This window comes from Thermobia domestica, chromosome 1 (genome assembly GCF_964235325.1).
Source record: "Thermobia domestica chromosome 1, izTheDome1.hap1.1, whole genome shotgun sequence".
Lineage (NCBI taxonomy): Eukaryota > Metazoa > Arthropoda > Insecta > Zygentoma > Lepismatidae > Thermobia > Thermobia domestica.
In genome coordinates, this window is record NC_137454.1 from 29,609,810 (window position 1) to 29,637,274 (window position 27,465).

A 27,465-nucleotide genomic window follows, 5' to 3' on the forward strand; every position below is an offset into this window, starting at 1 on the left:
AACTTATTGTTAGAAACCACAATAGCTGTCTACAACTGAAAAACCACTTTCAGAACTCCCTCCCCTTTACTAATGCCATCTGCTGTTCAATGGTGACATCACCACTTCAAGTGTGCAGTAAACAAATGAAGGATCCTATATTGGTGGTTTAACCATTAAATTACATGTTCTAGAACTCCGAAATTAGGACTGCTACATCAATTTCGCATTTTTCGAGGGTGAGTCTAATAATTTAAACATGTCTGTACATTACTATACAACATATCTGGAGGACAGTTCGGAGAAACCGCCCCCTTACCCTTTCTAGTGTCATCATTGTCTCTCAGGTATCAAGCTCCTTTTTCCATAGAAATGAACATGGGATATTGACATTTAAAAAGTTTTATCGATAATGCCAATATCGTATATCCTCTCTCAATGATTTAAAGGTAACGATAGCTATATATTGCCCCCTATATAGTAAATTATAACTGTAATTGATATATTTAAAATGAAACAACATGTTTTGTTATTGAAACAACAAATGATTTAATTTTTATTTGAATATTTCTCAATTAAAAAAAAGAAGAAAATATTTAGTAAGTAGGCAATGGTGATGTTTCATTTTTTTGTCTCGACTTCGGAAACTAATTTTCTAAAGCATAAAGACTGAAAAATAGAATAATAAATAACATTTTATAAAGTTTAATTTTATTTCTACAATTCAAAATTACTTAAAACAGCATTTTTTTTAAAAAAAATACAAACTTATTAATTATGTTGAGAGAAAACCAATGTTGTTTCGGTTAATCAATTCATCTTTTAGTTTTTTGGAGCAAATTAAAGGCTAAAGACATAGAAGGCACAGGATGCAAATAAAAATTCGATGATAAAAATGGAAAAGGAAAATTGTCAACAATAAGATGTATCTTTATAAATCTTTCTTATACGTAGCTATTATTCATCAAACTCTACCATATACTTTACGTATTGATTGAAAAAACAGCCTTTCATTTTCATAACACCACACTCCAGTAATGAATTTAAATACATTACACTTCGATGCAAAGAAAGAAAAAATCCTCAAATTTTCGTTTCATGGTCATGTAGGCATCTGTTGCTACGCGGTCTGTATCGATATGACCTAGTTAACTTGGATATAGGGAACCAACCAGTAATCATTTTCCCCTTTCTTTTACATAGGCATTAGTCTCGTTGGTAGCTCTTTCGGAAACGTGTACGAAACAATATTTCACTACAGTAATATAATTTATCCTTCACAACTCCATACACAAAATACCTTTTACCTATGTCCCCATTTTTTCCTTTCAGGCGCATGCACGAACTACTGCCCATGTGAAATAAAATATGACAATTGCTTCTTTCATTTAGATAAGATACGATAAATTACAAAAGCATCTGACGTTTCGAAATATATTGATCGAATTACACAACATTTTGTATAAAATGTGCATATATACAAGGATAAAAATTCAGCAGTTGTATAGAAGAGAAAAACGCTATTACCTGAATATTCTGGTGAACCGACTTTCTGAACTATTGATCCCAGTTTACTGACTTTCTGCGCTGAACCAAAGTCTACAAGTTTAATCTGTATACTACGTACAGAAGCCATAACGACATTGTCTGGCTGCAAGTCTAAGTGGCAGTACCCTCGCCAATGCAAATACTGGAGACCATCAAGGATCTGAAAAATAGGAGTTACCAAATTGTATACATTTTAGAATTGAACATATTACAAACATACGGTATTTTATTTAAGTATTATATCTTAACCCGGGAACGGTCGATAGGTGAGCGCAGGCCTCACCCTGGTTTATGTTTTCGTTTCAAATCCGCCCTAGTGGGGTCACAGACTTGAGGCGCCGTCTAGCTGTCTCTTGATATGTCTTGTGTATGTGAGTCAAGTGTAATATTTTCATTCTCTTCTGTTGGAATAGCACTGGCCTTATAAATGTGACTATGCGTAATTTGTGAGCGCCACGCTCACCTGTCGACCGACGGCGTGAGTGATTTTTCTGAGATCATGAACAACAACAAGGAGCAGATTCAACTATGGCTTGCGAAAAAAACAAACAAAAAAAAAAAAAAACTGTACGATATGCTGCCTGTGAAGTGCCAAGCTGTGCGAAACACACTCTCAGCGTCTGCTTGAACTGTAATGGGTGGCATCAAGACAGTGATGAGACATGAAGTAGAACAGTGTCTTATTGAAATACCTACTGTAAGTATCAAGAAACACAAGTAGAGTGTTCACACTAAGATATTTATATCTTTAATTTCATTAGAAATTTCCAACTGAAAATATGAATAGAATGAACATATGAAAACTCGCTCTAATTATGTATTTTTTTTTTTTAGAAAATGTAATCCTTATGTGATAATGATAATAAAAATAGATATAATTTATAATAAGAAATGGTTTTATAGAAACGCATTATAAATTTATTTGCGATTTTATTATTATTGTTAATAATAATAATAATAATAATAAATCACAAAATGTCATCATATAGAAATGAGTTCAAAATCAATCCCATATAAAGTCATAAACAGCTATAGAAACGATTATATTGTAAGTGAGCGCCGCGCTCACCTGTCGACCGCTCGCGTCACAAATCAACACTCGACCGTTCCCAGGTTAAATAAGTAAAATACTATAATTCGTTGTCAAATAAGTTCATTAGGTATGCAATTCTCAAAACTTGCCAGAGAATGTTCTCCATCATCAGTGCATACTTTCGCTGAAACTCAGATGCTTCTAAGGTAGAGAGGCTATGATGGAATGTGTGTTATTGTAATATCTATATATTAGTCCTAAGTTCGTTATATTATAATTTCTGGAGCTAATTAAAACGTAATTTACTCACTAAATGTTTCAATGATAACACACAAAATAGAATATATTTAAACTGATGTATTTTCTGAAGATTTTGTGGATTTATCTTTCAATTTTTACAAGATTCCTTCTTTATAATTGAAAATACATCCATGATTGATGACATTTTGCATATTCTATCTTCCACTGGTTAAACAAACATGTTTATACATGTCTGGCCAAATACTTCACAACATAAATGTGTAGATCTGGCCATATAAGGAAATATCATACGATACGGACTATTGTCCATATCAACCTATACATATTTATTAATGTTATCGTTATATTATGGGGGTTTAGAAAAATAGTTGAAATATTTGAATGATTTGCAACCAAAAACTTGTATAAATATTGCAAGTTAAGTTTAAAGATAATTATTCAACGAAATCAATGATAAACATAAAACTGAAGAGATAAAAAGTGAATAATCTTAATTGCCTGACATCCATGAGTATAATTACATAGCTTGTAAAGAAGCATACAGATCGTAAACGTATCAAAATAATCCTACTTTTTAAAGGAGGATCATTGAACCAAATGTGAATAATTATTTTTCGCCAGATGCATAACCATCTTCGGAATTTTAGCCAAAGACAATTTTGCCATAAATTTATACCCAACGAAGCCGTACTTAGTAGCTCGGGGGAAGGGTAGAAGCATTGAGAAAGTTTGAAAGGTAGTAGTACTGATTTCCTGGAAGGAACATGTCAGACAAGTTTGTGGGTAGGGAAGCTTCATGTACGAGGCATGTTTAGCGACTACCTATCGAGTTTGACAAAACTAAAAATTCCTTGCTTATTGAGTCGTGCCAAACATAAGAGAAACAAAATATTAGACATAATATTGTACTACCTAATATATTCTTTGGCATTATTACTTACAATTATAAAGACAAATAATTATTTCGGCAAAGTAATTAAATTAATTTACGTACATATAGAAGCAAGAAGTTGCCTAGAAAAGGTCCTGATACAAGGTAGAGCGACGAAATTAGAAAGCACTGCGGAGTAATATGGAAAAGCATTCCTCATGATAGATGGTTGTGGAGAAGAAAAAATAAAATTGATTTTTTTTAGTTTAACGTCCCACTATTACGCCCTTTAGGCTAAAGGAGACGGATAATTAATGAAAGTGAATTATTGTGAAATTAAATTTTTGTGCTCTCTCCACCAGGAATTCAACCAGGGACCACGTGTACCAAAGACGCACGTGCTAGCCATTTCTTTTAGTTGTATTTACTTACTGCAATATAGAATACAGTCTATACTACATTTCTATGAGATTAATAATTTATAACACTAAATAATTAAGGTAATATTGTAAGTTTTCATTTAACATATACTGTAGATTTGAAACTGTAATAAGCTGATTTAGTGCGATTTTTTAAAAATACAAATTTATGTTGGATTTGGTAACACTGTTGCCAATAGTGGGTTTGCTTCATTAAACCGTTTAGTTATGTCTTTGCCTCTTGAATATGGAACTAAAAGTTACTCAAAGCGTAAGTAAAGAAAATAATAAAAACGAATAAATGATTTAAGAAAATAATAAAAACGAATAAATGATTTTAAAAAAATAATAAAACAATAAACAGACTTAAAATGTTAACCTCGTGCTTAAGTAAGAACTGACCTGTGTAATAGCTGTGGCAACCATCTGCTCTGTGTATTCATGCCGACTTGAAAGATATGTAAGAATATCCGCTCCTTGCAACTTTTCTTGAATTAAAACTGCTAACGTTCCTACTTTAAACGCTGCATACAAAGCAGCAATTCTCTCATGCCTCAGAGATCGTAAAGCCTCAAATTCTTGTTGTACGACAGCCTCAGTGTCTGGTTTCCATTCCAATAATTTGGCAACAATCACTTTATCTGTTGCTTTCTCAATGCCTTTGAAAACAACAGAAAATCTTCCTCTGAAATGAAAGAAAATAAATGTGTTATGATACACCGTAATAGAAAAAAATATATATTAGAATTCGACGAAAAATGGTGGAGTATTACTGGATCGAAAGTGTATGTGTTGCGTATTTGGGACTTTTGAAGTTTTACGTAATTTTTGTGGATTAGTATCTTTTACTCTATGGATTAGTTTAACATCTCACTAATACCAGATTTTTCAATAAGTTTTGTCGTGTGATATGAGATGGTGTTAGTAGGTTCGTCGTTGTTCCTACAGATAGCACGACGTTGTGATGAACACGCGTGAAGTTTCATGTAGATTCGTTAACACATTCGTATCGTTACAGCTGTTCAAAATGGATGTGTAACTATTTTATTTTACAATGGACAAAATTGAACATCATCGTGCAGTTATAAAATTCCTAGTTTTGGAAAGTGTGTCTCCAAAACAAAACCACGAATGATTGGTAAAAGCGCATTAGGACTCTTCACTGTCACTGAGAACAGTAGAAAGATGGGTTGCTGAATCCAAACGTAGTCGGACAAGTCTTGAATACGATCCACGTGAAGAACGTCCACAAAGTGAACCAGGACCAGAAATCGTAGCAAAAATAAGGATATGGATTTATAAGATCGTCGAGTCACCGACAGAGATTTAGCAGAAGCCCCTAGACATTTCATTAGGCAGTATGAGCCATATTTTAGCTGATGTTTTGGATTTCAAAACTGTGCAAAATGGGTGCCGCATTCGCTAACAATGGAACAAAAACACATGCGAATGTCCCTTTCGCAGCAACATCTGGAGCGTTTTCGAAAGGATAACAAGGATTTTGTATGTCATTTCATTACAATGGATGAGACGTGGGTCTATTACCATGACCCTGAATCAAAACTAACGGCTAAGGAATGGTGTGAACCCGGTACTTCGGCTCCGAAGGAAGTGAGGGTCCAGAAATCGGCGAAAAAGTTGTTAGCATCGGTGTTTTGGGCTGCAAAAGGGATTTTGTTCGTGGATTACCTGCAAACAGGTAAAACAATCAACGCAGATTATTATTGTAATCTTTTGGACGAGCTGGATGTCAAACGTCGTGAGAAAAGACCTGATTTACAGAAGAAAAATCCTTTACCACCACAACAACGCTCTCTGTCACACAGTTCAAAAAACCATCGCCAAAATCAGTGAATTAAAGTACGAATTGGTGTAACATCCACCCTATTCGCCGGATTTAGCTCCCTTAGACTTCTGGCTATTCTCAGATCTCAAAAAATTTTGCATGGAAAACAATTTACATAGAATGCTGAGATCATAGCAGTCGTGGACGAGTATTTCGATAGTTTTCAGGAGTCTCGCTTCAGGGAGGGCATCTATAAATTGGAAGAGCACTGAAACAAGTGTATTGCAGTTCAGGGAGGGTACATTGACTAATCCCAGAAATGTCGCCCGATACACTAGTGTGTTTTGTATCGAACGACAAGACTTATTGAACCACCTGGTACCTCTATTTACTCATTACTAACTTAATTTCTATTCTTCAAATAAGGATAAACATTTACAGATATAAAGAATTAAAGAAGAATTCATCATAGAAACTTCTGGTACATTCTAAATATTGACCTTTTGCGCGACTGATAGAAGATAATAAATTTTAAATAATTTACACTATACCAATAATTTAGTAATTACAATATTTTATACAATTACATAATTATAATTTATTATTTTACTACAAATGCACAAATGTAACTATTGCTGGAAATGTGATAATTTATAACCAACAGGTACAATTTATGTCTCAACAGCATATTAATTAAGATACATTAATTTTGTTTGGAAACCTGATAATATATATATACGCCCACGGATTAGAGAGCATTATTCTACAAGTCAAAATAAAGCGAAACATATATATAATTCTATACCTTTCGGGTCCTCGTTTGGAAACGCGACTTGCAATATGTGGCAATGTCGTGGATAAAGAACCTCAAACAAGATCTGCCAATCCATCAAATACTTTCACCGATTCTTTCCAGATGGCAGTTAAAGCCGATAGATATTGGCGCTAACACCACTTATTAGCTATCAATCAATGTAACTGCTTGGTGGATTCGAGGAGTGATGCTAATGGTTCCAAATTAATCTGCGACGTTGCCACATAGTGAAATTTTGATTCCCCATAGCGGCTGAAGGAAGCCCGGGAGGGCATACCATTATATAACATTTTCGCTTTGACTTGAATAATAGCGCTCTGTTGTCCGTGGGCACTTTTTTTAGAACACCCGATATATACAACAATTTATCATCATGAACAAGTTATTAATACAATATAATTAATTGAAAGTTGTATAGAATATAGGTGACATGGATCTGTGGTCTGCACCTTCGTAATATACCTTGCAAGAAGTTGAAATAAATAAATAAAAATAAGAAATATATGTCACAGACCAGTAAGTCTACTGATAATGCATTATATCATGAAGTTAGGAGGGTGTAAATATCCCGACAGAGGTGTGTATCTAATATGAATCAAAAGAAATATTTATATATTTATTTATCAAAATACATGGTATGAAATCAATGAAATTAAAAATAAATATTATTGCTAGCTCAACAAAAAATATTATTTTTTTAAATATTATTTTAGTACATTGTTACACATATTGTTATAACAATTGGATGAAATTTGTATTCTAGTTGAAATCAGAGTCATTTATAGGCAGTTTCCAAGTCAACTAATGAGCAGTATAAAATATTTCATACTTCTAGATACTTCAAATGTTAATTACTTTAGGAATGAACACCAACACGAAAAGCAAACTACAACAGAAACCATTGAAAATATCAGATGCTTCAAACTACTTTGGTTCAGAAGTGAGAGAATGAAGGAACAGGTTACTGGAAGACTTTACTAAAAGATGAAACATCTAATATAAGATTAATACACGTCCAGGAAAGCAAAAATTTTACAATACACCATGTATTTCATGCCCTAATAATCTTCGCTGCGTAATGATGGATTGAGAGTGAATCAACGAAAATGAGATACCTAAGAAGCATTCACAAAAGGTTCAAGAAAATATCAAAAGCAAATGAAATCATCAGGAATACACTCAGTCAATCCAACAAAGAATATAAAAAAAAAGGTTTGCTTATATAGCCTTGTATATAGAATGAAAGAAAAATAACTACTACCCAAGATGTTTCCACATATGAAAATAACAACAAAACCGTCACAAGAGAAAGGAATAAATGGCAGAATAAAGTGCAAAAAATATGAAAAGGAGGGGAATCAGTAAAGATACAGAATGATCAATGGTAGAATGAAATATATCCTTGTAGAGGTATGGTATACATGGAGGAGTTGGGAATATAGATGCTGGACTCGGGAAATAAGTATGAATTAGTTTAGGGTGTTACGTACGTTTTTTCAATTTTGTTTTGAGAGATCATGTTGTGAAAATAGATTAAAATCATAATAACAACAATGACAATAAAACGAACTTTATTGAACAGAACCTTTTACTAAACTTCTACAGTCATCGAAGGTAAGGAGGGCACAACTCTATCAAACGATTAAGATATGCAGGACAGAAACAAGTTAAACGACTAAGGTTGTCTATTGTCTGGTAGGTTAAACTACGTTAAAAGACTAAGGTATGCAGGACAAAAATAAGTAAAAGACTAAGGTAATTTATGGTATGATGGGTAAAACTACATTAAACGACTAAGATATGCAGGACAAAATCAAGTTAAACAAGGTCATTTATAGTAGGCCATACAAAATAAATGAAAGAATACGATTATATTTAACAACGAAATCATTGATAAACCTTTAATCATATCTACTAGAATTTTTTTTTTTCACTAGGAACGTTAACATATTGGTAAGGGTATTTAAAAGAATTGTCAAAATAAAACTGAGCAAACTTCTTTAAAAGAATCAGGTCGGATTTGAATTTGGAGCATCTCAAGTATTTGAAATATGTGTGTGGATGACGAAACAAGGCGTAACCGAATTGAGAATTCGGAGTTATTGTTTGTAAGAAAATAAGGAGTGATAACACTGACATTTTTAAATAATCTGATATTCAGTAAAATTTGTATTAGTCTGAAAATCTTTCCATTTCTTCCCTGCATCTTCCACTAATCCAGTAATCGATTTGTTAATCAAGCAACATCGATTTCAATAGGTGCTAGTCATTGTCTTTAGCCAAACGATTGCCTAAAATAAAATAAGACAGAGATTTTAGCTTAGCATTCCTCGATTATGCTCTGTGGTATGATAAATACGAGTGAAAGATGGTGGAAGAATTGGTGAAATACGTGAAAAACATTTAATTTCTGAGAAAACCCCTGGACTGGATGTTATCTATCACAAACTTATACGGCCTGAAATTAAACCTACGGCTATACCCACTAGAAGCATGCGCTTATGCTATAGTACCCGTCAATCAACAGTTCAAAGAGACAAACACGTCAGTTAACTCACAAGACATTTAATTGAATCTTTTCACTATTAATTACTGTCAATTTGAATAAAATAGCATATTAATCAAATTCACAAGGATTGAATAGACCTAGCCAAGGGCGCTTAATAAACACATTACAAACAACGTATAGACAATATTAATCTCATTACCACTACCGCTGTATTAATCTTTCAAGCCAAACCAACTTTAATAATGTAATCCACAAAATAATGTTATATCTGGGCACATCTCTACATTCACAATTCAAAGAGAGATTTTTTCACTCATTGTATAAACAAAAATAATTAAAACCGTCTTTGTATTTCTGTAACCAAAAGAAAATGTCTGTTGTATTATGTATTATAATCATACTTCTCTGATGAACTTGCACCATTTTAAATTAAAGAACAATTGGCAGAATCTTTGCAGCTTTTGGAATGAAACAAAAAGTCAATTTGACTTTAGTAATCAAAGGTAATATCTTTGTAATTTTCTAATCAAAAAGAGAAAAGTTGTTTAACTTCTATATGAGTAAAGATATAGAAGATTTCTGAAAGAAAATTCTGCATTATATGTGACACTTAAGATTCTTTGGAAAATATTTTTGATTTCTATAGATAATCATTCTGCTCAAGTTTTCTAGTTTCGTAAATATCCACGTAAAAAATCAATAAATACATAAATAAATATAAAATAATAACAGAATAGGTATTCTATTAATTTCTATTATGATCAAACTTATACCTGGACAATTCGGAAATGAAATTATATTTTTCTGTAGGCGCTTCCTCCGTCCAAGAAGGTGGGTTCTTTTCCGCAGAATAATCAATCTTGGGTTTCTCTTCATCTATTGTGATTTCCTGGCCTGATTCCGTAATTTGTTGAAGATGTTTCATGGCACGTGTGATTTGAAGCTTTGGTGCACCTATAAGAAAAATATAGCAAGAAATAAAGAGAACCAAGAAATTTAATAGCTTTCTAAATAATCAATATCTGTCTTCATAGAATAGCATTTTTACTAATTTGTGTACTTAACTTGACATTTGCTTATCAGCTATAAGAGTTCAACTATATATATATATATATCATGGTAGTAACTTTTCTCGTTAAAGAATTCGATTTCTGTACGATAACATTCTTCAATCAAGAAATTAAGATGTTTTGCTTGAAATAATGGATCATCTCTGCACACTTGTTTTTGTTATACGTAATTATTTTTACTTTTAATTTTAACTAAGCTTTTTAAACTTATTTCCTTTGTCAGTTCTAACTACTACAGTTTATCTTGAAAAAAAAATTCAATTTTTCTAGCAAATCTTGTGAGTCCAAAAAATAATTCTTTTATCCTTTTCTGTTAATTTTAATGAGTAAAATCATTCCAACCAGCACCCATCAAAATAGAAATGTGAAACTCACCTGGCTCTTTAGTTTTCACTAAATCTGTTGGGATTCCTTTCTCACTCCACCCTATTCTGTTCCTCGCTGCAAGTCGGAAGTGGTGATCAGTGCTAGGTTTCAGGTCCCGTTTCAAGAAGAATTCATGATCAATGTTGCTGGCCACGTCAATCCAATCAACTTTGTCTGGAAGGACAAAAATAAACATTGACTTGCTGCAAAAATAAACACGATTTTATTGTTATGCTGCAGAAGCTTAATGCTATCATTAGGCTGTCAGTTAGAAAATGTCTAATGAATAACTCACAAATATTTTCTTTTTTGGTTTATTTTGTAAGATAATCTCAGCGATATGCAATATATTTACAAGAGTATGTGCGGAGAGGCAATGTATGACACTGTTAGGAAAGGAAGGACAGCAAACTGTTAGTTAACAATGCACACTACATAAACTACGTATGCATTAATTGAAAATTTGGAGCTAAGCGATCGACCTTTATTGGCTATTCATAGAATTTTTTTTTAGTGCTTCACTTGTTTTCATGAACAAACACGACATGCAAATGGTTGTATTTGGGATATAAGCTAAGAGCATAATAGCTTTGAAAAATTGTGTTCGCAGAACAAATGAAAAGGCTTCGCCCTATTTCTAATGCCGAAAATTATGTTTTCCATTGTTTACAATGAGAATTCTCGCGCCAAATGCTTTTCCAAGGTTATATCTATGGGCATCCCATTTTTCGGTGATTATTGCTCATTGGTGTGTCCGATTGGGACATGCGATTCTTTTACGATACACTTAACGCGCTCTCTCGAATCACCATGTCAAATTTGGTGAAGAACATTATAATTACATGGGCGCATGGAGGGATATTCAAAATTAACAAAAAATTGGCTACTTACCAATGACTCCTCCCTTGAAAAATTTAAAGATTTTGACGTTTCGAAACTCTCAGCTGGTTCTTCTTCAGTGGCAAGGTAAAAAGGATTAAAACGGAAAGAAGATAAAAGGAGTAAAACCAGGAATACATACCACTATATAAAAATAACGTACAAAAAAGATCCTGAGATGAACAGAGCAGAGTGAACAGAGCAGTTCATCTCAGGATCTTTTTTGTACGTTATTTTTATATAGTGGTATGTATTCCTGGTTTTACTCCTTTTATCTCCTTTCCGTTTTAATCCTTTTCACCTTGCCACTGAGGAAGGAACCAGCTGAGAGTTTCGAAACGTCAAAATCTTTAAATTTTTCAAGGGAGGAGTCATTGGTAAGTAGCCAATTTTTTGTTAATTGGTGAAGAACAGTTTAGGCATTTCGAAGGCACTCTTGATTGAGGAATAATCAATGGTATGTCCGATCACGACATGCCACCTCTTACGACACTCAACGTACGCTCTCGAATTAACACAAACAAAACAGAATCAAATTTGGTTAAGCGTGGTTCAGGCATCTCGGAGGAGTATCCGGATAAACAAACGCCAAAGTCGACTAAAGAGGATCTTCATTCTAATAAATAACAATTTGTTCCAACAAAATAAAAACAGAACTTTCAAATACTATCGGCAACAAACGTCATACATTTTAAAACCAGAAAATTCGTTTTTTTCGATTTTCTTAAATACTATTCATGAGACTTTGTCCTCAAGCTTGTTGTTTCGTTCACCTTAATGTACTTTATTGACCGATAATTATCTTATGTTTGAACAATATTTTAGTTGAGCAGAAATTAAGATTTTAGAGTTACTGTTTATTTTAGACTATATCTAATTAACTATACTCGTCATCTTGCTAGTGTTATAATGAAGGACTTAATGAGAGTATATTTCAATATCAGTTTCAAAGTGGTTCTCGTGCAGAATTATTTTTTAGGTTTCCAAACAAATTTTGTTTTCTTTATTTTCTCGAAAACTACGCATGAGGTTTTACACGCACCCATATCATTTTGTTCAGCTTAATTAGGCCAATCAATTAAAAATTGACGCTTTAAGCATTAATCATACTTTTGGGATATATCTAATTAACCATGCTGCATATTGTCGTCTTGTTAGGTCGACATGGAAAGTTTTATTAGCGTATGCTTCAATATCGGTTTTATCTTAATAGATGGCGTTCTTATCGTACAACATCAATTTTTAGGTTTACAAAACTAGTTTTTTTTTCTCAAAAACTACGCATAACAATTTTGACTAATCTATCTATATATTTTTCAGCTTCATGAGATCTAATCAGGTCTATTGAATACTATATATACGAGGGTAAGTCAAAAATTGTCCGCAATTTTGACATAACTCTTCTTCCATTGTTTATACTGATCCCTGCCCTCGTTTATTTTATTGTTATGCTGTTGTGGTCATGCTATGAAAGTTTGAACCTAATTCCCTTCACTTGCTTTCCTTTTGTCACAAATAAATCGTAGCCGCTCCGTTAGAAGTTTGCATCAAAGAGAAACAATGAACAGTGATCCGGGTTTTGTGGTCGGAAGGTGTATCAGGGACCGCAATCCATCAGACTTTCGGCACAATAGTCAATAGTCACTCGTCAGTCTAACAGAACCTTAACACGTGTTGTCATCATCATTTGTGACCTAGATGGTCGTTCGCCTCATTTCTCGTGCGTAACACTTGCGCGACCATTTTTGAATTTTTCATGAATTTCATGAGTGGATTGCGGCCCTTGATACGAGTACACATTCCGACCACAAAAAAACAGGATCACTGCTCATTGTTTCTCTTTGGTGCGAACTTCTAATGGAGCGGCCATGATCTATTTACAACAAAAGGATGACAAGTAGAGGAATTAAGATCAAACTTCCATGGCATGACCAGAATAGCACAACAATAAAACAAACGAGGACAGAAGTCAGTATGAAAAAGTAAGAATTTTCAATATTGCAGATAATTTTTGACACCTTCGTATATACCTTTGGACAAATTTTTTCTTTGAACAGTAATAATAATATTGTAGAATTTATGTACAGCAACAGAGCAAGACGTGTATGATTTAAGCTTTTTGGTCTAATCATAGAAACAAGTTCTAGTGTGAAACAAAACTTGTCTAGCTTTTATTCAACCTTTGAGCCCGTGTCAAAAATCTCACGTAAGAAGAAATTTGAATGTAATTAATGCTTTCCAACAAAATAAATGTATGAAAAAAAAAACATAAATCTGTAACCACAGAAGAATACGCAAAATTATTAACCTGCTTCTTTGTACTGTAGATTATAGCAGAGGACTGGAGCATTTCCGTCGCTCTTTGGTTGTTTCCAACGAAGCAGAACTTCAGTGTCTGAAATCTCAGCAGCTTCTGGAGAGTCAGGTGCAGAAGGAACGCTTGCAAGTACCACTCTGCAACGAGAGTAGATAATGTTTAATACTTCTTAAAATACGATCAGATATTTTAATTTTATTAATTTTGATTTGAGAAAATTTATGAACTTAGTTATTAAACATATTGACTAATTTTCTTAAGAAACAATGGAATAAACGCAGACATTTTTAACCTAGGTGTAGAATACTTGAATTAGTCATATGTTAGCAGTTTGCTAACAATTGGAGACAAGATGATACATCCATCTGTACCGTACATTGTAAACGACAATTAATTCAACATGGATGTCTTAATATTAAGTAAAACATATTTAACTTTTTTATGAATGTCTCAATATTAAGTAAATCATATTTAACTTTTCTATCAAATGATTCACATCATATTTATATGAAATGTTTGGAAAGCAATCAGTTCATACTAGAGTTACCATAATGAATAATCAAGTACAACATAAGGTGAGAAAATGCTACATTTGAATAAGACTGATCACAACAGCTACCTAACAAGCTTTGATTCAAGATTCAACTTCCTTCTTATAACTCGCCCTACTATTCTTTGATATGGGTATTTCATAAGGATATTCCATCTCATATGTCTGAGACTGAACAGGGTAGTACCCAGTGCATCTTTGAAAGGTTAAAGGTATAACGATTTACAAGGTTTAGAATTTTGTGTTAACGTTGACAGTTGATATTTCAACATACTAACAATAAAATCTTTGTTCGCAGTTTGTGATTTGAAATTGTTTGAAGTATTCTTATTTGAATTATTATCCTCTTGTACAATAAACAGTTTTATTATTATTAAGGTACACTTAACAGAACTTTAATGATACAAGGTATGCTGTTTGCCACAATTAAAAAAGAATACACAATTTTTTTAAAAATCATTTAATATAAAAAGATGTGTGGCATTAAATATTATCTACCAAAAGTTGTTTCGCAATTCTCTCTACGGACTAAAATGAATTTAAACGTAAAAATTAGTTTACAAACATCTAAATTTCTTTTACAGAAGACTTTTATTTCACACAATATATTAACAATATTAAGCACTTTTGTGATTCTTTTTGTTATATGAATATATAATAAAATTAATTCTAATCTCGCATTATTTCTAGAAATCTACTTTCACAAAAGATGTTTTCTTTTCATTTACCAAAACATACGCGTTGGTTTGAAAGAAGGAACTCAGTACCTAAAACATACTTATTGCAAAATGAAATTATATATATATATATACATAAATATATAAAAATTGAGTATTCTATATTATTACCTCGTTCTGGCTACCGTCTGTCCAATCCTGTTTCGTGCAACGGCCTTATATACTCCAGGATCGAAATTGGAAGCAGGATCAAACTTAAGAATAGACCGGCCATCGTCATCTTCAATAATTTTGATTCGGTGGCTCTCTGTTATCACCAAATCATTCCTGAAAAATATAAACAACTTGTATCCAACATCCAACTTGTTGTTTCGTAACAATGTATAAAAAATTATTAGGAATAGTTTCAATCATTAAGTGGTCAACTGAAGGCACGCAGAAATCTTATAAGTGAAATGCACACAGTTGGGACCACGGGCAAGTAAATGTTAAGAAAATCACATTTCAAACGTTCTTGAGTGGCATACTCAAGATAGTACATAAAAGGAACGGGTTGGCCGCCCTACCCTAGACTGCTTACTGCAAAAAGTCAACTAGATGAGTAATATGTTATCGGTGCCCCAGAATACAACAAATAAATTAGTTATATACGATTTCTACAAAATCTGAAACAAAGACCAATATCTCGTTATGAAAAACAATGCAAGTTAATGGTTGGTTGTCATTCTTCCTCGAAGATGGAATGGAAAAAAGAGTCCAATAGTCCAAAGGAGAGACCATAGTCACCGGATCTCAACCTTAGGGACTCGTGTAGGGAGTTTTGAAATCTGGAATTTTGATTATCTCTGGACGAATAATCAACACAAGGACTGTTATGAATTGACTTTGTTTTCAACGATCTGGCATTTTCTATTGACCGAATGGAAAATTCGACATTGATGCAAATTTACAGAGACATGGTGGAATGTCTCAGGAAGTTTGTTGAGAATAGTGGCAAGCATGTGAAGAACGCTTTGCATGAAGTTAATGTTTCACCTATTCAAGACATTTAAATAAATTTTATGAATTTTTAAACTTTAACATTGTAGATGAATTTCGAGATTAAGCATAGAGAAAAGTTATATTTGTTGTAAATAAATAACGATGGAACTAAATATTGTAGTTCAAGAATTATAACTAATACGAAAATTATATGCTATGTACAAAAACGTAGGTGTAGTATATATAATAAGAGTATAGTTTTCATTCATACAGTTTTCACATGGGTAATGTGTTTGAGCTATATTTTATTTTTGTTTTGTTTCTTACTTGTATTTTAGTTAATCAATTATACGGAATGCAATGCATGGAATACAATTACATTTAGTGTGGAATATAATCATGTTATGTATCGGTTATTCGATGAGTTTATATGTTCCGTTTTATGTACATATAAAATATGTTTTGTAAATGTTGTTCACATGTATATACAATGTTCAGAATCCTCTGGTCGATTAATTGCAAATTAAAGTATCCAGAAAAGTAGATTAGAAAATCAGGATTGCTAAATGACCTCCAATAAAATATTAAATAATGACAGCATATTTTTTTGGAAGTTTTAAAAAATAAGACTTAGCAAAGCAATAACTACCATAAAGGACTTAAATAATTACTAGTTACTCCTTAATTTACAAACTACACTTGGCGAAACAGCCTATTTTGTGGGCCCAAGCCTGCTCCAGCGCCATCTACTAGCGACCGGTTAAACTACGTCCAGCCTAGCAGCGAGCCCTAACAGGCGCATCAGGAGCTTTCTAGGCCCAGCAGTCATCACGTTTCGTTTTCACCTGATTTCCCAGTTTGCCTCAAGAGACGCTGGGTGGACGCCGAAAATAGGAAAGCATCGACCGGGAATCGAACCCGTAACCACGCGGACATGAGTCCAATTACAAACTAGAAGGGGGAATAGAAAAGCCACATTCGTTTTATTGTGTATATCGTGTTCAAAGAAATCAATCTGTCAGATAATTTTCAATCGTGAATTAATGTAACACATACAGGAGAAGCCACTGCTTAAACGACCATATTGATTCATACTCTATCCATGGATGATAATGATATATTAAGTTTTCGAATATAAATAAATTGTGGTTTTTAGTGACTGTTGCTATAGAAATTAATCACATTGTTTTCAAAAATGTTTACATTATTCTACTCATACTTATTACTAGTTGTATGGAACATGATTAGAGGAACTCACAAAAATGTTATCGCTGGACTGGTAAGAATCAGCTCGCACTTCAGCAATGACATTTCTCTGTATCGTTCCAATATTGTTTTTAATAATTTTAAATATATTGTAATGTCATTCCATTTTTTCTAAAGAAGTTAAATATCGTATTTCGCGTATCAGTTTGCTCATTAACAAAAAAGTCATTCAGTTCTTAAGTAGTTATGAGATAGTTGGTTCATGCATTAAATATTAATAAGTACATAATACTATGTATGCAAATGAATAATGAAATCTTACTTGAACCATTGTACAATTGGTTTGGGATCACCAACAGCGTAGCAAACCAGTTCCGCGGGTTGTTCATCCAAAATGGCCAACATTTGTGGTTTTTCTCTAAAGAAAGGTGCCTGAAACATGAAGTAAAATTATGAAAGTAAAAGTTACTCATATGCATAAAATAAAAAATACTAACTATAGTATTACTTAAGTAACTTATGAACTCTTCACTTACGAATTTCTTCAATGTCAGTTCACTAATAGAAATAATGGAATCTTGTTATCAATTTCCTAAAATATGTCTATGGGTACATAAAAATTCGCGCCAAAAGCTGACGACTGTTGAAGCAAAAGCAATTGCAATTATTATTTTTAGAAGCAGTATGAGCTAAAAGCTTTTGACACCTTTGAATAAATAATAGGGATGGCCACAAAGTTCCGGTTCCGGCAGATTCTTGGAAATCTAGTTTTCAGAACCAGTTTCGGAACAGGTTCCAGACCTGGATCAGAAAAACCCGGTTCCGGAACCGGATCCGTTCAGAACTGAAAACTGGTTCTACTAGGAACCAGTTCAGGCCATCCCAAATAAAAAACTTCGAACTGTAATTGTCGACAATACGTATATTTTAAGTTCTAAGTCTATTTTATTATCCGAAGAAACTGCATGAATAAACGTTTGGCAGAAACATTTGTACATTTGAAAAATTTTAGTGCTAAATTTGATCTATTAGGCTTTACTTTAATTGATTGAAGTTCCATCTTTTCAGCACCGAGCTATGTAAAACGTATACCTGTAGCTTAACTTGGAATTCGAATAAAATAATCTTTATGGGGAATCGACACGGATTCTAAATAAATTACACACTAAAATAATTGAGTCTTCCATGCTATATGATTAGTGTGCACACCTTTGGTGCGGAAGAACCGATTTCGACTTCCGGTGGGAGTTCATGTGATTCAGATTCCACGTTCAGTTGTAAGTTTATGTCTCATATAACCTCAGTGCTGAAAGAGACGTTAAACTCTAATCAGCTAACCATACTGAAGTGAAGTCTTCCATACAGAATGTGAGAATACTGGCTGTCTAGCCAGGGGGTAATACATCATCATCGTAGGTATTCTGCCATTATTGGTAAGTCATTTGCTGCAACTGAGAAGCTTTCATGCTCCACAGTCTTCCACTAACCTCTTCGTCTTCACGTACGATTTATCTGTTTTGATATTTCCCATTAATTGCAGTCTCCTTCGCCCTCTTCCTCCATTTCCTGCTACCATACCCTCTAACATGTCCCTCATGATATAGTTCCTTCTTAGCCAATGTCCCAACCAGCTTCTCTTCCTCTTCTTAATAATATCTAAAATTGTTCTTTCCTCGCCCACCATTAATGACACCCTCTGATTCCTTTTTCATTCGACTCAGTTAATTCTCTCCATTCTTTTCAACACACACATTTCGAAAGTTTCCAGTCGTTTTTCATCATTTTTGTGTAATGTCCATATTTCTTACCCATACAGCACAATACTCCACACGAAGCATTTTATGAGTCTTTTTCCCAACTCCTTATTCAAGGCTCCACAAAATAGTACTTTCTTCCTCCTAAAGACTTCTTTCGCCGTTCCTATCCTTACTTTTATTTCACGTTCACACTTCATATCATCACTATTAATAGCTCAATCATACTTTTATTAAAGTACAATTTTGAAGGTAAAATTTAGTACAGAAGTTTTAGCATTTCAACAATTTTAATCATAAAAGTCTTAAGTTTTCTATCGATTATGATGCTTTCGAAATATTGCTTTTTATTCAATTACATTTAAAATATGATTTAAATAGTTTTTAAATAAAATATTTATAACAGCTCTAGAAAAACGAAATTACATGTAATCAAACTTCCCCATTACAATCAAAGAAAAAATGCTGTGCTTTACCGCTATTCGAATTTCATATTTTTTAAAAAATGGCACCACAAATCTACTTTGAATAACATAGAAAAATGATGACATTTCCCCTCTCCCTCCTGTGGCTATATGGTTATCGTACGGTGCGGGAAAATTAACTTCAACTTATGATGGAAGCTCATGTGATTTAGATCTCACGTTAAGCTGTAGGTCCTCGTCTCATACAGCCTCGGTGCTGAAAGGGACGTTAAACTCTAAATAAAGCAATTATATTAAAATGATATTTTCAGCAGGAGAAAGTAGTAAGTATAGTGTCAATTTTGCACCTATTGTATACTTTATCATACTTTTATCAATTGAATAAGTATTTTAATTGACATGAAAATGTGGCAGCTATTTTCACAGAACATTAGAACGAAAACAAAATAAAATTTCAAGTTCATTTAATATTCTATTTAGATGGTAGATTTATTAATATAACTCTAAGATTTGTGAAGTAATATATATAATAGTGAGAATAGTAATTTTAATACAAACAATACTCTTGCTAAAATAATATGAATATTTAGTTGTAAAATAAATTACATGAAACAAATTAATTCAGTTATAACTAATACACAATTAACCTACTGCTGAAAGAAAGCATTAAAAGACAAATTTATAACCTATTATAAACAACTTTTAAGTTTTTATATGTAAAAAATTTCAGAAGATATTTATATCAAAGATATGCTATTAAGTGTACCTAACTATGGAGAATAACTGACAATGCTTTCTACCATATGAGTCTCTTATTAGACATGTTATATTTTATTAAGAAAATGTTTACAATTAATTATTGTAGTAGAATATATCACAGTTACATAAGGCAAATATTCTTAATTACTGGATAGAAATAATTCCAATAGAAATTATTTTGCCAACTTACGTTTTCTATACTCAATTTATTTAGTATTTTTGGTTATATGTAAATTGCCTCATGAGAATGTCAACAACTTATTTCACCCCACCAACTTATAGGACCATACCAATCGGCTCACTCTCAAAATCAAGTTTTTCTCAGAGTCGACTCATCTCGTGTGTACAATACTGTATTTTCGCTTTAAATTTTTCATTTTGTTGACAGCTATTCGATGGACATCTATCATTGTCTTTTCTCTAAAATTAACCCATACTTGCTTTTCAGTATTTCTCCCGTCATTGTATTCCGTGTGGATCATGTCCAAGCAAGCCTTTTAGAAGATCCAATAGTTAATGGGAGTGAATTTGAGCTTAGAAACAATCTTTACGGACATTAGGTAAAGAAAATTAGCATTAATTATACTTCATGCTTAGTACAAAGATTATGTATTGTGTAAATGATGATACAATAATAAAGTAAAAGTACAATAATAGTTGTGCATAGCAAAATCAACGTTTTTTTTTATATGAAGTATTAAGTTTTATTGCTCGATACGGGTCCATGATAACGTGAAGATAATAGAATTTCCCATGACGGTGCATGATTAGTATCCTCGGCTGCCAACATTGACTCAATGAACATTGTAACAAAATTTCTATCAAATAGTTCCGTGATTGTAGCCTTTGAGTGCACGAGGTAAGTTTGCCACCGCTTCACCGAGCACCCGTTCCCATTAGCATTTAGCTAATCCTTTACCTGTAACTTCTTACTGGTCACACTATCATAGCCTATATTGGTTCAAGTTAGCAGGAAACTGGTCATGGGATATTCACAGTTGTTTCGCGAAACATACAGATAATAGTCCTTATTTGAGATCTTACCTGTCCTTCTCTTTTGTATTCAATAAGAGCTTCTGCTTCAGCCTGTCCATCCAACCGAGTACCAAGTTCTCGCCGCAACCGTCGGAGAGTGTAGGTGTCCGCTGAACCATAACGATTAATGCGGTCCTTTTGTTCGTCATCGATTTCTTCATCCATTACATCAGTAAACCTTCTCCTTTCTCGGATTACTGGAGCCTTTGGAGAAACAGAAATGTAAGTTAACACAACTTTGTGTTTGAAACGCAAAATATATTTATTTAAAAAATCTTGTTATAAACTACAGTGCAATAACAGATATACTGGATATATTACTCAGTAGTCTTCAGTTGTCGTTCTTCAGTGTCCCTAAAATAAGTTTCATTTCACCCTTATCATTCTAGGAACCACATAGTCTGGAAGTTTATACTAGTTTGGATTCAGTGTTCCTAAAATAGGTTTCATTTAACCCTTATCATTCTAGGGATCACATAGTTTGGAAGTCTATCGTAGTTTCACGTTGTGAAACGAAACTCAGTTGCTGAATAAACAAATTAAAATTTGCAAAACATAGCGTCTTAGAACGTAGGAAATACTATGAAATAGGAGTGGCTGGAATGCTTTTTTAAGCTGAGGAATACGGCATGATAACGTGATGATGTCATAATATGATTATGACACACTGATATTCCTCCAGTTAAAAAATACGCCAAGAATTGTTATCACTCAACTTTATAATATAATCTATATTCTAAGATACTGCTGTGCTTTCTGAATATTAGCCCAAGAAACGCATATTAAAAAAATGAAGTGTCATGAATATTATTTGGAATGACTTAATTACAGTCTTTTCAACTGCATATATTATGTTATGACTGGTATTATAGTAATGAAAACTTTAACAAAATGAACGTCTATTTGAAATCTATGTACGTATATTAAACTAAAGTTTTATCGACGTAAACTATGTCTATTATCGAAGGGATTCTGAAATGAAGTAAGCTTGCCTCGAATGGGTAGAAGTTGTTTAAAATTTGATTGATCGTTTATTTGCAGTATCTTAACTTTTAAAATTTTATGTAAATTCTACTTAGTCAAGGCTCATACATGTACGAAAATTTCCAAGATCCACTGCGTCAAGCGTTATAGGCACCATACAAGCATGTAGCAATAAATGATTAACAGGTACAATAAAACAGATATAATAAAAACTTACAATTAACAGATATAATAAAAACATACCATTCTTGTAATATTCTAGCATCAGGAAGGATTTCTTCTTGCATATTTTTATTATAATAAGTCTTGGCTCAGTGAATGTTGAAGTTTTTATTGTATGTATGATCTTTGACTCAGTGGATGTTACATGTTTTTAATGTATCTCTAAGCCTTGACTCAGTGCATCTTGCATACTTTTATTGTATCTATAAGCTTATCATTGGATCTTGCATGTCTTTATTATATAGTATTTATATAAACCTTGACTCAATGAGTTTTGCATGTTATTATTTATAATCCTTGACTCAGTAGACCTTGCATGATTTTATTGTATTTAGAATCCTCGACTAAGTGGATGTTACATGTTTTTATTGTATCTATAATCCTTGACACAGTGGATCTTACATGATTTTATTGTATTTATAGCCTTGATTCAGTGGACGCTGCATACTCTTATTATATCTATAAGCCTCGACTCAGTAGATGTTGCATGTTTATATTGTCTATAAGCTTTGACTCAGTGGATGGTGTATATTTTTATGTATCTATAAGCCTTGACTCAGTTGAATATACATAAAATTGGTCGTTCTATTAACCATTTTTCTATTATTTGCAATAGTCTCGTATTATGATTTTTAAACCTCAATCTCAATTGATTTTCACATCTATTTCTTCAGTTAAAAGAAAACCTAACAATATAGAAATAATTAAGATTTTAAATTTTGCATGTAATAAGTATTAATATAAAATAGTTTTAAAAATTGAAGACGATAGGGAAGAAAAAGGAGGCAAGTCAAGAAATGGTCAAAAATGAGTTAACAGCAGAATAATGTAGACTGAAAAGTGCAGTTTGCGTGGAATAAATCCTACAGTCAGAAGAAGGTTAGCCATTAAGGAATTTAATGGTAAAGAGTTTGCCTACAGGGGAAGAAGAGGGTAAGTCAGTGGAAAAAGAGTAATTGTCTAAAATTATCAAAAACTGACGTGCCTCCTTCTTTCCCTGTAGTCTTCAATTATTATTGTTTAATTTCTAGTTTTTTTTAAACATTTTTTGATAAAAAATATTAAAAACATTACTTTTACAATGACTTTAAAATACAATACGAAGAAGCTTTTTTCATCTACACGTGTTCCATACTGTAATTTAAATTTCCTTATTCAAATATTAAAACTTACCCTCCAGTCAAACGAACTGTCTTTCAACTTTAACGTGTATCCTGGACTCCTGTTTGCTGCTACTTTCATGTACTCACGAAGTCGTACAGGGAAGTCAACATCACGAAGTTGGAGAAGGTAGGTATCTGGACCATTCTGGTAACTGAAAAAAATAGATAAATAATCCTCATTATTCTCTTTAAAACCGGAGTTTGTGGAGTTTATTCTAGAAGATACATAAATAACTGCTCCTATAATTTTAATTTCCTTTTCGATAAGTTAAGATTTATTTTGTTATTATTTTGCTAACCAATTATTAAAACAACAAAAGTTGTTTATATAATTATGATGTTATCATTTAGTCTAATTTAAGAAACTACTCAAGTATCTTTATTTTATAACGCATAAAGGTGAAAAACAAAATACAAGTCTATATAATAAGAGTGAATGTAAGTAAATTCAGGGAAACAGGGTTTTAAAAAATGTTATAAATGTTCTCCTTGCATCTTAGGTTGTAGATAATACAGGGTTTGCAAAATACGACTTGAAGTGGCTTGAATGATATTTTGCCGTTCGCAAGATCTATTAAATTGTCAGGTGTAGAACCTTGAAAATTTGTATACATGTTCTCCTTGCGTCCTATGTTCCAGATTACACGAGATTTCTGAGATATTGCAAATGCAAATCCTAAGAGGAGAATGGAAGTTTTTCCTTCTTTTTCCTCAGATCTCTGAAACTATTGACCGCAGAACCATGAAACTGTGTTTGTGTTATTCAGTTAGATTCAATATCGAGGACAAAGAAGACTGAAACGCAGGGAAAGAAAGAAATGAAAAATATTGTCGCAGTAACACGTGGGATATACGCTAGTAGCAAATAAGAGTACTAGCAAAGAATGACATAAAAAATAGAATGTTAACATCGTCTTTAGAGAATTGATAAATCTTCTTATAGAAATTTAGATTATTTTTCTTATAAGCGGGTTAATGTTGATTAAACTTTTGAATACATTGAGAGATTTAAAAAAAAAAAAATATGAAGCTTTATAAAGCAAAAATAAAATAAAATATTACTAATTCTGAAGCTCATATTGGCATATCGAATGTATGCTTGTTGCAATTAAAATAATTTTGAGTCCCGTGAAAAGTTTGATAGTTTATCAGTATACGGTATATAATGTGATCAAAAAGAACCTCATTTTCAATAGATATTACCAAAATATTTCTTTCCTTTTCACATATCTGGAAGTTGCTACGGAGATCAAAGTCATGAATTAAATTTGAAGATTTGATCTTCTGAATTGAAACAAGATACTTTGTGTAATACAATCGTAATTCTAAGATAACTTATCATTAATTTTAAACATTTTTGTTTGCATAAAAATAAATGCCACGTATATTCAATTGCAAATGATGTGTTGTTAACCATTAATATATTACCGGTATATTGGTGGTTATTCGTGTAGAATTGTCCCAGACTCAATAGTAACTTTTCGAAATGTTTCATTTTAAAAACTAGTAAACAAATGCCGCTCTGAATTGAAAATATTAAATTAGCCCAGTATTATACATTTTTATTTAAAGTCTCATACTTACTGACTTTCAGACTTAACCATTCCAATGTCGTAGCTGATGGGTTCCCTTGATGGAACGTGAGCTTCCCATGTTCTGTCCTTAGGTGCTGGACTACCTTCTGGAGTATCTGGTGGAGTGTATGTGAGACCTGGAGGATATACCATCTTAGATGGATGAGTGTGGGCACCACTAAGTGGTCGCCTCCTAAACCATGTCCTGCAGGAAGCATTTCCATACCAATCCCTAGAAAAAGATAATCACATACAATAATCATTGTCTATTTATATTAAAATAACGCTCAAAACCATTAACTATAGTTGTGGTTTAAATTTTGTGTTATTATATTTAGGACAGCTTCTGCTCTGTCTACTATATATATATATATATATATATATATATATATATATATATATATATATATATATATATATATATATATATATATATATATATATATATATGTATATATATATATGTATGTATAGATAGATAGATATACAGTATATCTGTCAAAAACGAAGCTCTCTTTTGACAAGAGTGTAAACGAATATTAAGAACATGAGAGGAAAAATTCTACAAGCGTCAATTTTTATACAAACTTTCCAGCATGCCTAGCTTTTAAGTTATTAATCTTCACTTTTATTTAAATGTAAAACTTTACCCGATATCACGACATAAAAAGTATACAAGTAATACATAAACCAGCATTACAAATAGAAATAAATGTATTCGAATCACACCCGCACAAAAAGTCCTGGACTGAACACAGGTAAGGGTAAATTGGATAAAGATTAGGACATTATGCTATACACATTTATAAATAAAATCCACAAGTTTTCAATTTTTAATCCGCAAATTTGTATATGTGTGCAGTGCCGTAATTTGTGGGAAGACAGGGAGCAACTGCCCCCATTTAAGTTCCTTACCATTCGAGGGTGGCTCGCTTCAAGATAAAACTTTCTGACTCCATATATGATATAAACATGAATGTACAAATGAAGCATTGAATAGCTTCCTCACATTAAAAATAAATAAATAAATAAATAAATAAATAAATAAATAAATGAAAGAAAAACGTAATCTGAGCCGGTTTTAGTAGAATGTCTACTATTAACGACCTCAGAAATAACATATATTTTATAAGGGTTTAAGCTGTGTCAAATATTGTTCTCTCTATTTATTAAGGTTTTAGGTTATGTCAAATATTGTCCCTTCAAATTAATAAGCCTTTAAGTTTAAATATTGTCCCCTCAATGTATTAAGGCATTGTGTCAAATATTGTTCCCTCAATTTATTAAGCCTTTAAATTGTGTCAAATATTGCCCTATCAATTTATTAAGGTTTTGTGTCAAATATTGTTCTATCAATTTATTAAGGCTTTGTGTCAAACATTGTCCTATCAATTTATTAAGGCTATAATTATGTCAAATATTGTCCCCTCAATTTATTAAGACTGAGTTTTGTCACATATTGTACCCTCAGTTTATTAAGCCTTTAAATTGTGTCAAATATTGTCCCCTTAATTTATTAAGGCTTTTAGTTCTGTCAAATATTGCCCCATCAATTTACTAAGCCTTTAAATTGTGTCAAATATTGTTCCCTTAATTTATTAAGTCCTTAAATTGTATCAAATATTGTCCCTTCAATTTATTAAGCCTTTAAATTGTGCCAAATATTGTCCCCTTAATTTAACTTGTGAAGTATGGAATGGACCTATCATATGGTTTTCAAAAGAACGGAAAATAACTTAAGGTGCTGCTGCTACCCCATCATCTGAACAAAATATATATTTTTCTAAGATGAAGCATAAATGTATATGGGGCCTGCTTCAGTAAAACGTCAAGAAGCTGTGCTCCCTAGGAGTAAAAGAAAAAGTATTTATTATGGTTTTAAACTTGGAAGAAAAGGGAACTTCATATTTTCTAGGAGCTTAAATATTAATGCTTATCCCCCCCCCCAAGAAAAAGTTCCAAGTTACGGAGCTGCATTTGAGTCAGTTATTTCTAATTAACAATATTTGTCAACACCGAAAAACTTAAAGATAGTAGCAGGAATAAATAACTGTCATTTTATTAGTGTATATTTGTATTTTTGTACACCTCAAATGGTATGTTTTTTGTAGGAAAGCATATAAAAACTTTTGTTTGCATTAATTTAAAAAGATAGTGAACTTTGTGCACTTATATGTATAGTGTACATATATTTATGTTTTTTAAGAACTTAAATAGAGAAGGTTTTTCTGAACTTAAAAAAAAACTCACTAAAAGCTTTGCTGAAGAAGATTGCAAGAAAAC

The 27,465-nt window shown here is 32.4% G+C and overlaps 1 protein-coding gene across 9 annotated transcripts in view; it reads right to left on the minus strand.

Moving 5' to 3' along the window:
- Nucleotides 1-27,465, minus strand: part of Obsc (Obscurin) — a 633,182-nt gene that overhangs the window by 19,019 nt on the left and 586,698 nt on the right. For all 9 annotated transcript variants that reach the window (XM_081756092.1, XM_081756083.1, XM_081756059.1 and 6 more), the window contains 10 exons: nt 25,193-25,414; nt 23,619-23,760; nt 21,249-21,443; nt 17,589-17,698; nt 15,251-15,406; nt 13,844-13,989; nt 10,666-10,830; nt 9,994-10,174; nt 4,514-4,796; nt 1,507-1,687 (listed from right to left, as the gene is read on the minus strand). In XM_081756092.1, the coding sequence (XP_081612218.1) occupies nt 1,507-1,687; nt 4,514-4,796; nt 9,994-10,174; nt 10,666-10,830; nt 13,844-13,989; nt 15,251-15,406; nt 17,589-17,698; nt 21,249-21,443; nt 23,619-23,760; nt 25,193-25,414 (1,781 nt within the window). The remainder of the gene's footprint in view (nt 1-1,506; nt 1,688-4,513; nt 4,797-9,993; nt 10,175-10,665; nt 10,831-13,843; nt 13,990-15,250; nt 15,407-17,588; nt 17,699-21,248; nt 21,444-23,618; nt 23,761-25,192; nt 25,415-27,465) is intronic.